This window comes from Scyliorhinus torazame, chromosome 5 (assembly GCF_047496885.1).
Source record: "Scyliorhinus torazame isolate Kashiwa2021f chromosome 5, sScyTor2.1, whole genome shotgun sequence".
NCBI lineage: Eukaryota > Metazoa > Chordata > Chondrichthyes > Carcharhiniformes > Scyliorhinidae > Scyliorhinus > Scyliorhinus torazame.
Genome location: NC_092711.1, coordinates 310,907,881 through 310,921,884, shown reverse-complemented (window position 1 = coordinate 310,921,884; position 14,004 = coordinate 310,907,881). Strand labels below are relative to the sequence as shown.

Genomic DNA, 14,004 nt, shown 5'->3' with positions numbered 1-14,004 from the left:
TGCTGCCCTTGTCCTTTGGGGTGGTAGAGGTTGCAGATTTGGAAGGTCCTTGTTGAGTTACTGCGGTGCATCTTGCAGATGGTACGCACTGCGGGCTACTGTGCATCGGCGGTGGAGGGAGTGAATATTTAAGGTGATGGATGGGCTGCTGGTGCTGATTAAATGGGCTGTTTTGTCATGGACGGTGTTGAGCCTCGTGAGAGTATGATGGAGCTGCACTCATCCAGGCAAGTGGACAGCATTCCACCACACTCCTGACTTGTGAATGGTGGACAGGCTTTGGGTAATCCGGAGCTGAGTCACCCAATGCAGAATTCCCAATTTCTGAACTGCTCTTGCAGTCCCAGTTTACTTGTCTGGTCCAGTTAACTTTCTGTGGCGGGTTTAACGGACAGTGAATGTTATAATGCAGCAACCTCATGATACTCTCGGGAAGGTTAAGGGCAAGAGGCTGCTTTTTCAATGTTAACAGCGGAGCAGCGCAAAATGTCCCGGCAATTGTGGTGACTTGCAATTCATGGTGTATCTCTTCTTCATCACAATTTGCCGGGTGATTTACATATTAATAACAACATTGTACATCATCAGTTTGCAATTACTACAGGAAATTCTGGTCCTATGAGACTGGCTGCCATTTCCAGCTGCCTGCGAACTTGTGTTCAATGGGAGCTCAGGCCATTGTTACCATGTGTGCTCGGGATACAACCGCATGTCCCGCGCCACTTTCAGTTACAATTGTTTTTACACTTAACATGCAATCATTTCATTTTTCCCTCCTGCCCAGGGAATTTATATAGCCTTGCTGGAGCAGGCTGGCTCCGATAAAGGAGTATTGTCAACAGTTAATGTGATTTACTCGCCTCTTGAGTTGCCATCTTTCAATTTAATATCGACCTTTAGACACAGAGTCACAATGTTTACATTTGTTGAAAGACTGGTGCATATTTTATTGATAGATGTTAAGATCTACTTTAAAAGCAATCCAAGTCACGGTTGATCGGTAAATGGCCGCCGCTTTTACGATGCTCGGTGATTGTGACTGAGAATTTAGCTGGATTTAATCTGGCCTAAATGTTTTTCAATACAACATTTATCCTTGGCTCCTGTCAGAGCCAATAAGAAAGGATTGAGTGTAATTATTATGAATGAAAATAACAGAACTCTGATTGATTTATAAAATAAAATCATACATCACAGTGTTAATCAAGCTCCTCTGAGTGCTCCCGAGCTGCTTAATATATTGATCACACAGGCAACCCACTGACATAGTGAACAAAGGGACTGCCTACAGGTTCAGCACCATCTGCTTCCTCCTCTATGGCTGTTTGTTTCCTAATTATATTAAGCTTCCAAGGAGATAAGCAAGCTGGATTTGCATCGTCAACAGGCCTTTTCTCCATGGATTACCTCTCTGTCTTTCCGCCATATTCCCAGTTTTCACCCTGTGGCCTGCAAGTGCCCGTTGAGATCACCAGTCACATGACATCACTTGCTTGACCAAGCCGTTTTCCTCAGACTGTTTCTTTCACCTGGATCATCCGTGGCCCAGCCGCATCAGAGTCATTTTTTTCAACAAAGAACAGTACAGCCCGTACCGGTCATGATGTCAACCTTGGCCAAAGCCCTCAGCACTTCCTTGTGCCGTATCCCTCTATACCCATCCTATCCATGCATTTGTTGAGATGCCTTTTGAACGGCGTTAATGTATCTGCTTCCACAACCTCCCCTGGCAACGCGTTCCAGGCACTCACCATCCTCTGCTTAAAAGACCTGCCTCGCACATCTCCTCTAAACTTTGCCCCACGGACTTTAAACCTATGCCCCCTGGTGACTGACCCCTCCACCCTGGGAAAGAGTGCCTGCCCATCCACTCTATCCATGCCCCTCATGTTCTTGTTGACCTCTATCAGGTCACCCGTCAACCTCCGTCGTTCTAATGAAAACAGTCCGAGTCTATTCAGCCTCTACACATTTTTGTCTTTCCACCCCTTAAAGAACACATTTCTGTCACCATTTTCGCAACCACAGAGAGCCCCAAAGCCTTCTCCAATCAATGCTGACTTTGTACCATGCAGTCACTGTTGTAATGTATGAAACGTAGCAGCCAGGTTGCTGCACAGCAGGATCCCACCGTGATAATGACCAGATGATCTGGTTTAGTGATGTTGGTTGAGGGACAACTGTTGGCCAGGACACCGGAGACAACTCAGCTGCTCTTCAAAAATAGTGTCCTGGGACCTTTGACATCGACCTGAGAGGGCAGAAGATGCATCAGTTTAATTGAGCCCTGCCACTCATAGCAGTCCTTCCCAAACCTGCAAACCCGGCCGCTTTGAAGGACAAGGGCAGCTCAAGTACATCAACACTGGCATCAAATTTCTATTCAACACACCAGCCTGACTTGTAATTATGTTCACTGTCACTGGGTCAAAATCTGAGATCTCCCTCCCTAACAGCACTGTGGTTGACCTGCACCTCATTTTTTTTATTCGTTCATGGGACTTGGGCTGTGCCAGCACTTACTGCCCATCCCTAATTGCTCCTTGAGGGGGCAGTTAAGAATCAACCACATTGCTGTGGGTCTGGAGTCATGTGTAGGTCATACAAGGTAAGGGCAGCAGGTTTCCTTCCTTAAAGGGGCGTTAGGGAACCAGAAGGGTTTTTACGACAATTGACAATGGATTCATAGTCATCATTACATTGTTAATTCCAGACTTTTATTGAATTCAAATTTCACCATCCGCCACAGGATTTGAACCCGGGTCTCCAGAGCAATACTCTGAGTCTCTGGTTTACTAGTCCAATGACAATACCACTATGCCACCGCCTCCCTCATCGCCTGCAACGGTTCAAGAGGGTGGCTCATCACCGCCTGAAGGCCAATTAGGGATGTGCAGCAAACACTGCCCCTGCCAGCATCACCCACATCCCCTGCCAGCATCACCCACATCCCAAGGAAGGAAAGGTCTGCTTGGCAAACTCACATTATGATATATTTTTTATTTCCCTCCACGCAGAACCACAGGAACAGCCTCCCCGCTATCTCCCAGTCCATCTCCCGTCAGCTCAGTTGGATCTCACGGGAGCTACACGAGTAACACCGGCTCCTCACCCTCCGCAACCATCAGCATTCCGCAACGGATTCACCACATGGCGGCCAGCCACGTCAATATCACCAACAACATCCTCAGGAGTTACGAGCACTGGGACACGGCTGACAAGCTGGCCAGAGAGAATAAAGGTCAGAGCCATTCGCCACTCTGTTGTTGCTGAAGCAATGTATGTGTTCCTCTATATGTGCTCAATTCTGGGCATGCACCTCAGCAAGAAATATATTGGTGCAGGGATAATAGGATGACAAAGGAGATACATTACGAAGGTTAATTGCATAAAGCTGAGGTCTTACTGAACAATTGGTAGCGTCGCTGCCTCTGAGCCAAGAGCTCTGGGTTCAAGTCCCACTCCAGGACCTGATGGCCGAGGAACGTGAGTTCAAAAAAGGTTGATTATCAGCCTACAAATCCTTTCAACACTACCTGCAGGCAGGTAGAGTGGGAGACATTCCTGATCAGCCATTTAATAGAAAGTAATTGTAGCCTCCGTCATCACTATCCATGGCTCCTGGCTGCAACATGCATTTAAAATGTATATTGCCACAGTAACTCAGACTCCTTAGGGGCCTGGTTGACTCATTTGGCTGGAAGGCCTCTGCGGATCAGATTGATGCCAAGAGCGCAGAGTTCAATCCCTGTTTTAGCTGGGATGGATTCGAGAGCTGCCTCCCTGCCCAGCCCATGGTGGAAATCATGGCGCTGTGGGGTCGGACCCGCCTTCAGGCCGAGAAGAGGTTGCACCAATTTGTATTTCCTGAAGTTAGGAAGATTGAGAGGTGAACGGGTTGAGGTATTTAAAACGTGAAATAGATTTGAGGTGATAGGTACAGAGGAACTACTTCCTCTGGTGGGAGAATTAAGAAAGAGATGGTGAGGAGCAAAATCAGGACTTGACGCAAGTAGTGCAGAGGAGGCAGAGTTTTGGATGACGGGAGTAGAACATGAAAGAACATCCAGGGGTGCGTTGGAATAGTCGAGTCTAGAGGGGATGAAGACATGAATGAAGGTTTCAGCAGCAGATGTTCTGATACAGAGACCGAGTTGGGAGATGTTATCAAAGTAGAAATAGGCAGTCAGTGGTATGAATACATCGTGAGAAGCTCATCTCGGGGTCAAATATAACACCAATACAACAGTCTGGTTCAATCGCATCCAGATGTAACTTTGATTTTATACTAATCTTTATCTGTGTCACAAGTAGGCTTACATTAACACTGCAATAAAGTTCCTGTGAAAATCCCCTAGTCGCCACACTCCGGCGCCTGCTCGGGTACACAGAGGGAGAATTCAGAACGTCCAATTCACCTGACAAGCACGTCTTTCGGGACTTGTGGGAGGAAACCGGAGTGCCCGGAGGAAACCCACGCAGACACGGGGAGAACGTGCAGACTCCGCACAGACAGTGACCCGCTTCACCTTTGCATTTGAAATCAAAAAGATTTCAAAAAAACTAGAACTTCTAATTCATATTTTTTAAACAGAAAATATTTCTGATTTACTTGGAATACCATACTTGCACACTGTAGTAACCCTCTCATTATTTCTTCGGAACTGATTGGATGTCAGAGGTAAAGGGCGCGATTTAACAAAAAAAGAGTTCTGCTGTGGACGGGGTTAGCGGGGTGTTTCCCAGCGCTCGAATGGGACTCGGTGGGTAAGGGCTAACTGAACACTTAAATATGCAAAGTTAAGTCCCGCTCATTGTGGGCGGGATCCAGATCGGAATGTCGTGGCGTGCCGATCCGGGTAAATCTCACGAGATGTACCAGCCTTGTGGCGTCCCGAATCGAGCGCGACGTGACGGTTAGATCATGCCCATCTCTCTTTTCAGTTCCTCTTCCCACAGGTCGAATGATTCCTATTTCTGTGAATCACTCCCATCCTGGCCTAGCAAGTGAAATGGGATTTAAATCTCATTAAAAAAAAATGAGTTCCAACCAATTTATGCTTGAACATGTAAAGCACTTGAACGGTTGTTTGTGATATTTTAATTAAAAGTTTAAAGTTAAGAGGTTTTCTATCAAGGCATATTATAGATGAGTAATGTTGTTTGCACAGTAGTTAAGGCTGAACGATATCTACTTCTGCTCTGAGAATTAACAAGGGATAATATTGATCAAATGTATTTCATTAGATAGAGATAATTGCAAATTAGCTGTAAAGTGCAACATCAAAGAGAATCACAAGGTGTAAACATGGTCTGTCTTAGAGAGGGATTTAAAAATAAAGCCGCTCACCAGGTAATGAATGTGACTATGGTAAAATAATATTGTATTCATGGTGTTCAACTGCATCATTTATGCAATTTCTGGGCATTTTACATTGCAATTTGGTCTAAAAATGTGTTTTGAGTGATTTCCCATTTTTCATGTTTTCTCCACTGCAGATTTTTTTCATGAGCTCGACACACTGATGGGACCATTAACACAGCACAGCAACATGACTACCTTGGTTCGGTACACTCGACAGGGACTGCATTGGCTGAGGGTAGAAGCTCATTTATTATAGTGACTGTGCTGCGCGCTCCTTTTTCGCATTTCCATCTCTACCTCTGCCAGGACCGCCACTGGTGGAATACCTGCCACTCCAAGGCTCCACAGTGAGTCAGCGATGATGTGTCTCCTCTCGCCGTACTTCAGACTCGTGGCGCTGTTCGGGAGCTGGTCGGTGCTCCGCCCGGTGGAGGAGCTAGTGCCCAGTGCTTCAACAGAAAAAGCGCCACCCTCACACGTTTTGTGCTTGTCTGTTTCCATTGCACTTCATTGATTCCTTCAACCTTTGGAATGACAGAGCCCCGAGGCGTCGTGCCAGGATCCACACTGCCTAGAGGCCAAGACAAATGAGGACCGTGTTTGAGACGGGAAACAAAAGAGTGCCTGAGGAAAACGAAAAATGAAATGCCTCGCAAGAAAGGCGAGTATGTTGAGTTACTGCTGGGCAACCCTGAAAAGAATTGTTCCCGAAGAATTCGTCGTTGAGCTTTCTTGCACTTTGGGTAACCCAGATCATGTGAAGAACATGCTGCTTTGTGACAGACTGCTAAAGGGGTCAGACTGAGGCATGGGGTCAAAATTGAGAGTCTGACATGTAAACGGTGGAGTCATTTGACTCTGTATTTTATACTTTCTTTTAGAGAGGAAACATACACAGGTAGAAATGGAAAATTGTGCATTAAATTGAAGTGCTCTGTCTGTGTTTTCCATGGAGTGAAAACTCATCATCTTATGTTGTATAGTATGCCTTAGAGATTTGTGATCACAAGCACTTTTTTTTGAGAATATTTATTAGGATGTAAGTCCTAACACCTAGTTGGTGTGCAAAGGAAGAATTCCATGGGCGTAGCCTCAGCATTTATTAGGATGGCTCCAAAACTGAGGCCATTTTATCCTCGAAGGCGATGTTCAGCCTTTCAAATTTACCGAAATCATCAGGAACATCCATCTATCTTTTATTTTCCATTGCAGCAGGCCTTTCCCTTTTATACTCCCGCAGTCTTTTTTTTGAGTTAACCGCAGACTACACATCGACCCACGTCCAAACTTGGAAAAAGGAAACCATCCACAGATGAAATTGACGGTGATGATTTGTGATTTGAAAAGTTAAGAAGGACAGAAAGAGGGGAGGAGGTGCAAAGATCTAAGGTTTTGCCCAACGTGGTCGAAAGGGTTAAAAGAAGAGGGCTTGGAAGTTGCATTATGGAATGTAACTCACAAGCACCGTTAACAAGCTCATCCGCAGTTCCTCAATGCTGTTTAAGCGGGTAAAATGAGGTAACCTGTTTCAGATATGTGGGTTAGCACCTCATCTTGAGGGAATTCAGAAAGAAGCATCAAATGTTTGTATGCAGATACCTCACGGTGTGAGTTCAGGATCGAACCTTTTTCCCAGAATGCTCAAACCTGCCAAGTTCCACCAAAATGAATCCCGGCTTTGAAAAAATTGAAATAAACAGCATACAGGATCCTCTTCACTAAACAGGATTCTCATCTGGGGTTTTTATGTAGCCAGCTGGAGGCGATTATTGCTGGAAGCATAACATGCAATATCAGTTCTTATGCATTAAGTGTCATTTAGTTGTCCTTAAAGCATTCCTCAGCCTGTATCTGGTAAAAGGTGCAATTATCATTCATGTAATGTCCATCATATGTCAATATTGGTTGAGCTTCAAAAGAAAAATGCAATGCAGTGATATCTTAAAGGAAAACTCGCGCTGGATACTTCAATAATACACAAATCTCACAAACGCAGACATCAGAAAGATTTGGTTACACAAAGCTCTCTGTGCCTTATTACCTTTTGAAAGCACAGCCAAGTTTAGTAGGAGATAGCTAGCTTACGGGGACAGAAACAACAGAACCTGCAGCCACACTCATTGGCAAGTCTCAAAATATTGGTCATTTTCCTTTCCCCGGACATGGTTGCTATTTTAAAAAGTCGCAGTGTTGAACCTGCAACGCTCTTCGCCATTTCCACTCATCGTACAATCATTTATTTCCAAATTGTGGGCCTTTTTGACATGTGAAAGGCAGACCGAGTTTATTTTTCTGCATGTGAATATACTGGAAGGAAACAAAACAATGTACCAAATGAGTTATGTGAAATGACCCCAGTCTGGGTCAACTATGTTGTATGGCGCACAGTGAAAAGGCTTGGCTCCTTCCTCCTGATGCTAAGATAGTGCAACTGTAGCAGCTGTTGTCTTAACCTTTAAGGCAGAGATTTAAAGATCCAGTTTAGTGAAATTGATATATGCTTAAAAGGGAAATATTTGCAGGGCTTTGGGGGAAAGTGCGACTGGATTGTTCTTTCTAAAAGCTGGCATTGGCAGGATGGACCAAAGCGCCCTTTGTGATCTGTCGTTCTACGAAACAAGTTGTTCAGTGGACAGCCTCCGCTGTATCTCCGAAATATCTCCGCTGCAGTGCAATTGAACTGACTTCAGATTTGCGCTCTGCTCCATCTTTAAAAGCACTCAGATAGGTTTGAGACAGAAGAGAAGCTGAGAGCTTGAGTTGCTTCATTGTGTTAAGTAGGGGACTAATAGTAGCTCTGGTTGCTAATGTTAATATTACCAATAGATAAAAAGAAAGGGGCGAGTAGGCCAACAGATCCAATGCCCCCCCCCCCGCCCCCCCCCCCCCCCCCCCCCCATTTACAGCATAACGCTATCTACCATAACAAATTTCAGGGAAATCTCTTGGGAATTCCTCCCGAGTCCTGAAGGCAATCGAGCAAGCTTCATGGAAACCATGGTTAGCCCATGATTTGTTACTACCTGCGCTCAACTGAACCCCCTGTGCCTCAGCCATTAACGAGCAAATAGTAAGACGTCGCCTCAAATTCTGCCTAGGCTGTAATGGAGATGTCTCCGGAGGACATTTTAACTGCAGAGCATTGGAAGTCTGGTCATTGCAAAGGTACATCACCATTTTATAGGTCCAGCTTTAAGGGGTGGACAGTCATTAACTTTGGAAGCAGCTTCTTATTTGTGCTACAAACACTTGACCCATTGGGCAGGACGCAATGTATTAAATAGGAGAGACACAATGTGGGAGAAATAGGACATTCCATTGAGGAACGTACTGTTTACAAGTGGCAGAGACTCAACATCCCTCTGCTTCCTTCTGGATTTTTATTTCAAAGGTCATCGCAAAATCTAATTTTAATGTATTCGAAAATTACTTTTAAGTCTAATGAAGCAAAAACAATTAAACAGCTTTTTCATGTAATGAAGGCAACATTGGAATGTCATGAGGGAGCTATTTGAACCACTCAAAACTGATATTATGGCACTTTGAAATGATACACATATGCCATTGACTGATTATCTGCTAACAAAGGGAATAGTCAGTGAATGTTCCAAGACCTCATTGGCTAGTCCCGGAATCTAAGAGAGTGAAATTTCCATTGTTTCTCATTGACGCTCACCCAAACTCTCCCTTGGCTCTCCCCGGACTCATTGCACTGATAGGCCTAGTTGTCACCAACACTACCATCTGCTCCTCTGTTTTGGGTACCATTCCATCCATTCCTTGAGCCTCCTCCTATTGCTCCTTTTGAGGCCATCACTTAGAAACGTTACATAGAATTCACAGCACAGAAACAAGCCCATTTGGCCCTAATAGTCCATTCCAACGTTCATGTTCCACAACCCTCCCTCGTCTCACCCTACCAACATTTTCTTCTATTCCTTTCTCTGTTATGTGTTTCTCTGGGTGCAATTCTCTGGAACAATTTCTGAGTTTATTTGTGGCGGGTTTTTCAGGGAGTTTTCCGCCGACTCTGCTGGTGAGTTCCCCACCGCTATTCAATGACACTCAGTCACTTTTCTGGGCCCTGGGGAAGTCCTCTCCGGTACAGCCCACTTTTTCACACTGGGGAGCTGAACTCAGAGATCGGGCCGCCAATTTGAAAGGGCTCCCCAATCTCTAATTGAGCTGACCCCACCCCCCCCCCCCGCCCCCACCGATGGGCAATGTCACCCCCCACACATATAGGCATTACCCCCCCCCCTCCCCCAAGTGAGGACACCCCACTATGGGGTCTCTCGGGGAACTTCTCATCATGCCCTACCCCAAGTCTCCTTACAGCATCCCCTCCCTTCCAGGACCCCCCACCCATCACCCCCCCCCCCTCCATCCTCCTTTCATGGGCATGGCCCCCCCTCGCTCCCTGGCAGGGCCACCCTGGCACTTGGGCACCCTTGCACTGGCACCCAAGCAGTTCTCCTGCTGGCTTGGTAGTGCCATCCGGGCACCTTGGCAGTGCCACGGTGGCAGTGCCAAGGTACCTGTGTTCCAGTTGGAGGGTCAGGGAGCCACCCCGCACTTACCCTGACCACCCAGGGGTCTCCAATGGCCCGGGGGACCCCCCTGGGTGCTGTTCCGCCTGGTCCACACTTGTGTGGACTAGTGTTGGACAACGCCTGTTTGCGGCCTCGCTGGAGAGGCCAGTCGATCCCTGCGTTGCTGGCGGATACTGCCTAAGTTTGTCTAAGCCGGTTTAAACCGGCGTCGGCACGTGCCGTTTGGTCCCCTTGTGCACGTGTTTCGGATTTGCCGCCTCGCGGGACTTGGGTGAACCCCGTGAGGCACGAAGACTGTCGGGAATCCCGCGCGAGGGCTTTCCCGGCATTCACCAGCGCACGTGCTCAAGGGAGAGCGCGACGCGGCCGGTGGATCACGTCCTCTGTCTTCCCCTTGAATGCGTCAATGCTATTCACCTCAACTGCTTGTTAGTTCCACATTCCCACCACTTTCTGAGTAATCATGTTTTATGAACATTATCTATGAACATGGGTCTGCCTCCACACATATGCTTTTCAAACCCACTTTATTCATTCCTCCACCATCTTGGTTTCAGGATCTTTACCATCCGGTTTGGCAGCCTGTCTCTCGCTGTCAAGGTGGAATTGAGCATCTGCACCTCAACACTGATGAGGCCAAGGACACCTTGCTCAGGTCCTTCTAGAAACCCTGCAGCCCAGCTCTCAATTCCACACCCTCTCGCCTTGCACGATGAATCTCGAGAGAAAATGCACCTGCCATGCCGAGTCCTACAGCACAGAAGTGACACTTTTCATCTCCAAAACATTGCTGCCCTTCATCTTCGCCTTATTTTCACAGCCACTGAAGCTCTCGTTCGTGGTCTTTATCACCTTCAGTATAAACTTGTCTAATGTCTCTTCAGTGACCACCTGGTCTCCATCCAACACAAACTCCATCTTCCTATCCCGCACATTTCCAAAGATTTCAAACATATCCACATTATTTAATTATAATTTTCACATAACTTCATGCACACCTATCACCCCCTTGTCGCACTGAATACCATTAGTTCCTCGTCCCTCAAAGTCCTCCAACACAAGTCCATCCACTGCAAATCTTTTACTTCCCATGTTGTTCCAACCAGTCCACAATTTGTTTCCCCCGCCTACATTCTACAGCTTCTGTTAAAGCAAGCCCATTCCCCCTACACTTTCCCTAAACCCTTTAATGTCTTTTACCCCAATCTGTTTTCAAAAACTTCCTGCCTTGATAAAGTTTTCATCATTCCCCTTATAATATTCCACCAGATACTGGTTGAACCTAGTCCAAAATGCTGAAACCTTTGGGATGTGTTGCTATATTCATATATAAGTGCAAGTCATTATACATCATTAAAAGCTCAATATGAAATCACTTCCACTATAATCACTCCTCTAAACCATGCATGGGGATGTTTAGCATAGGGCTAAATTGCTGGCTTTGAAAGCAGACCAAGGCAGGCCAGCAGCACGGTTCAATTCCCGTAACAGCCTCCCCGAACAGGCGCTGGAATGTGGAGACTAGGGGCTTTTCACAGTAACTTCATTTGAAGCCTGCTTGTGACAACAAGCGATTTTCATTTCATTTCATTCATTTTCATTTCATTTTCATTCATTTGCATGCAAAAAAAAAGTAGATTCTAATTATGTACGTATAATGCACATGGGTTTAAATTGAATAAGAATTTCTATGCCACTATTGCAATGCAGAGTAAACTCCTGCCTCAAAGTCTGGGTATGTCAAAGCACCCAGAGACATATTTGCCATCTCTTCAGCACCAAAAATTACAGTAAGGAGTTATGTCCACATCTGGATGATCAGACTAAAACAACTTGCATTTATATATCAACTTTACTCGAATATATCATCCCCAGGTACTTCATGGGGATAGAATAACAAGAAAAATTGATACTGAGTCAAAGAAGGAGACATCAAGGCAGGCGAACAAAAGCTTGGTCAAGACTTTAAAGAGTGTCTTAAAGGAGAGAGAGGTGGTAGTGCATGGAGATTCAGGAAGGGAATTCCAGAGGTTGACATCTGGCCAACTGAAGCCTTGGCTCCCAATGGAGTGATTAGAATTGGGGGGGGGGGGGGGTATCCATCCCAGAATTGGAGGCGCTGTACGTGGAGAAGGATGGTTAAAGTGCCTGACTAGTGAACAGGAAATCCTGAGTTCGGGTCTCAGCAGCGCCTTCATACCTTATGGGCGGCACGGTAGCACAGTGGTTAGCACTGTTGCTTCACAGCTCCAGGGTCCCAGGTTCGATCCCTGGCTTGGGTCACTGTCTGTGCGGAGTCTGCACGTCCTCCCCGTGTCTGCGTGGGTTTCCTCCGGGTGCTCCAGTTTCCTCCCACCGTCCAAAGATGTGCAGGTTAGGTGGATTGGCCATGATAAATTTCCCTTAGTGTCCAAAAAAAAGGTTAGGTGGGGTTACTGGGTTATGGGGATAGGGAGGAGATGTGGGCAAATGTAGGGTGCTCTTTCCAAGGGCCGGTGCAGACTCGATGGGCCGAATGGCCTCTTTCTGCACTGTAAATTCTATGATAGAGAAATAAGGTCAGGGAGAAACCACAGGTAGGATTTTAAATTTGAGATATTGTGGATTAGGAGCCAAGGGTGAGCAGAAAGCACCACTGATTGGTGAATGGGATTTTTCCTTTGGAACTCTTTCTAGATATTCAGATGAAAAGTTTTGCTTTACTTGTTCGGGTTTCAAGACAATCATTGCAGCTTCAAAGCAAATAAGGTCATTTTCAAAGGTATACAAAATTGCAACAGCTGTCAGTATGTGGATATGGCTGGAAGACCTGATGGTCATTAAAAATTGACGGTTATGTGCTTTATTCTGAAAGTGGCTGTGGTTTGTGCCGATGATATTAGATCTAGTACCACCTTTGGGTGCAGGTTTAGCTCAGTTGTCTGGATAGTGGGTTTGTGATGCAAAGGCAAGGCCCACGGCGCAGGTTCAATCCCCGTAACCGGCTGAGGTTATTCATGAAGGCCCCGCCTTCTCAGCCTCTTCTTGCCTGAGGTGTGGTGATCCTCAGGTTAAATCACCACCAGTCAGCTCCCCACCATGCCCCCCCCCCTCAAAGGGGAAAGCAGGCTATGGTCATCTGGGACTACGACAACTTTACCAGATCATTTCCTCCTTGAGGTTAGTGTGAATTGCATTCCAAAACAGAACTGATGGAGTAAGTGTCTCAAATATAGTTCAAAGCTAATCTTACAGATGAAACATTAAAATCAGTGGAATTATATATCCTAAAAGTAGTGTCTTAGATTTCCAAAGTATCAAAGATTGGGTAATGATATTATTCAAATTCCAAGCTTAACTGATAGGAATTCCTTCAGAAGCTTCAGGTGCCTAATATAACGTTCAAACTGCAATCAGTTACTGTTGTCAGAATTGCACATGAACAGTAAATGCAGAAAGATTTACTCTTTTTGATAGAAGGAGAAATAATATAGTACAGGGTATTTATATTTAGCATAAAGATGATATAGATTAGATAGCTAACAAGGTTTGAAGTAAGACCAACCCAAAAGGGAAATACGTCCCAATGAGTGTGTTTTATTTTTAAAAAAACACAATCCAAATTTCAAATTGTGTGAAAAAGCTTATCCATTACATTAAAGGGAGGTTGTGGAGGGAGGGAGGCAGAGTTAATATGAAACAGACCAGGAGGCAACGGCATGTCAAAAAGAAAAACTTGCATTTGTAAAGCACCTTTCATGACCTCAGGGCATCCCAAAGTGCTTTGCAGCCAATGAAGTACTTTTGAAGTGTAGTCACTACTGTAATGCAGGGAAACAGGCCAGCCAATTTGTTCTCCTCAAACCCTCCACAAACAGCAGTGTGACAATGACCCGATAATTTGTTTTTATGATGTATGACTGAGGGATAAATATTGACCATGACAACGGGGAGAACTCCGTGTTCCTGTTTGAAATACTGCCGCTGGATCGTTTATCACCACCCGAGAGGACAGGCGGGCCTCAGTTTAAGGTGCCTGAACATTTCTCTTACTGTGAGAGTCGCACCAACACTTGCCGCGCATATGCTGTCCACCATTGCGTTGAC

The 14,004-nt window shown here is 45.7% G+C and overlaps 1 protein-coding gene across 5 annotated transcripts in view; it reads left to right on the top strand.

Moving 5' to 3' along the window:
• aff2 (AF4/FMR2 family, member 2) overlaps positions 1-9,574 on the top strand; it is a 658,399-nt gene extending 648,825 nt beyond the window's left edge. For all 5 annotated transcript variants that reach the window (XM_072505919.1, XM_072505920.1, XM_072505921.1 and 2 more), the window contains 2 exons: positions 3,018-3,241; positions 5,500-9,574. In XM_072505919.1, the coding sequence (XP_072362020.1) occupies positions 3,018-3,241; positions 5,500-5,621 (346 nt within the window). In that variant the 3' untranslated portion in view covers positions 5,622-9,574. The remainder of the gene's footprint in view (positions 1-3,017; positions 3,242-5,499) is intronic.
• Positions 9,575-14,004: the final 4,430 nt, after the last annotated feature.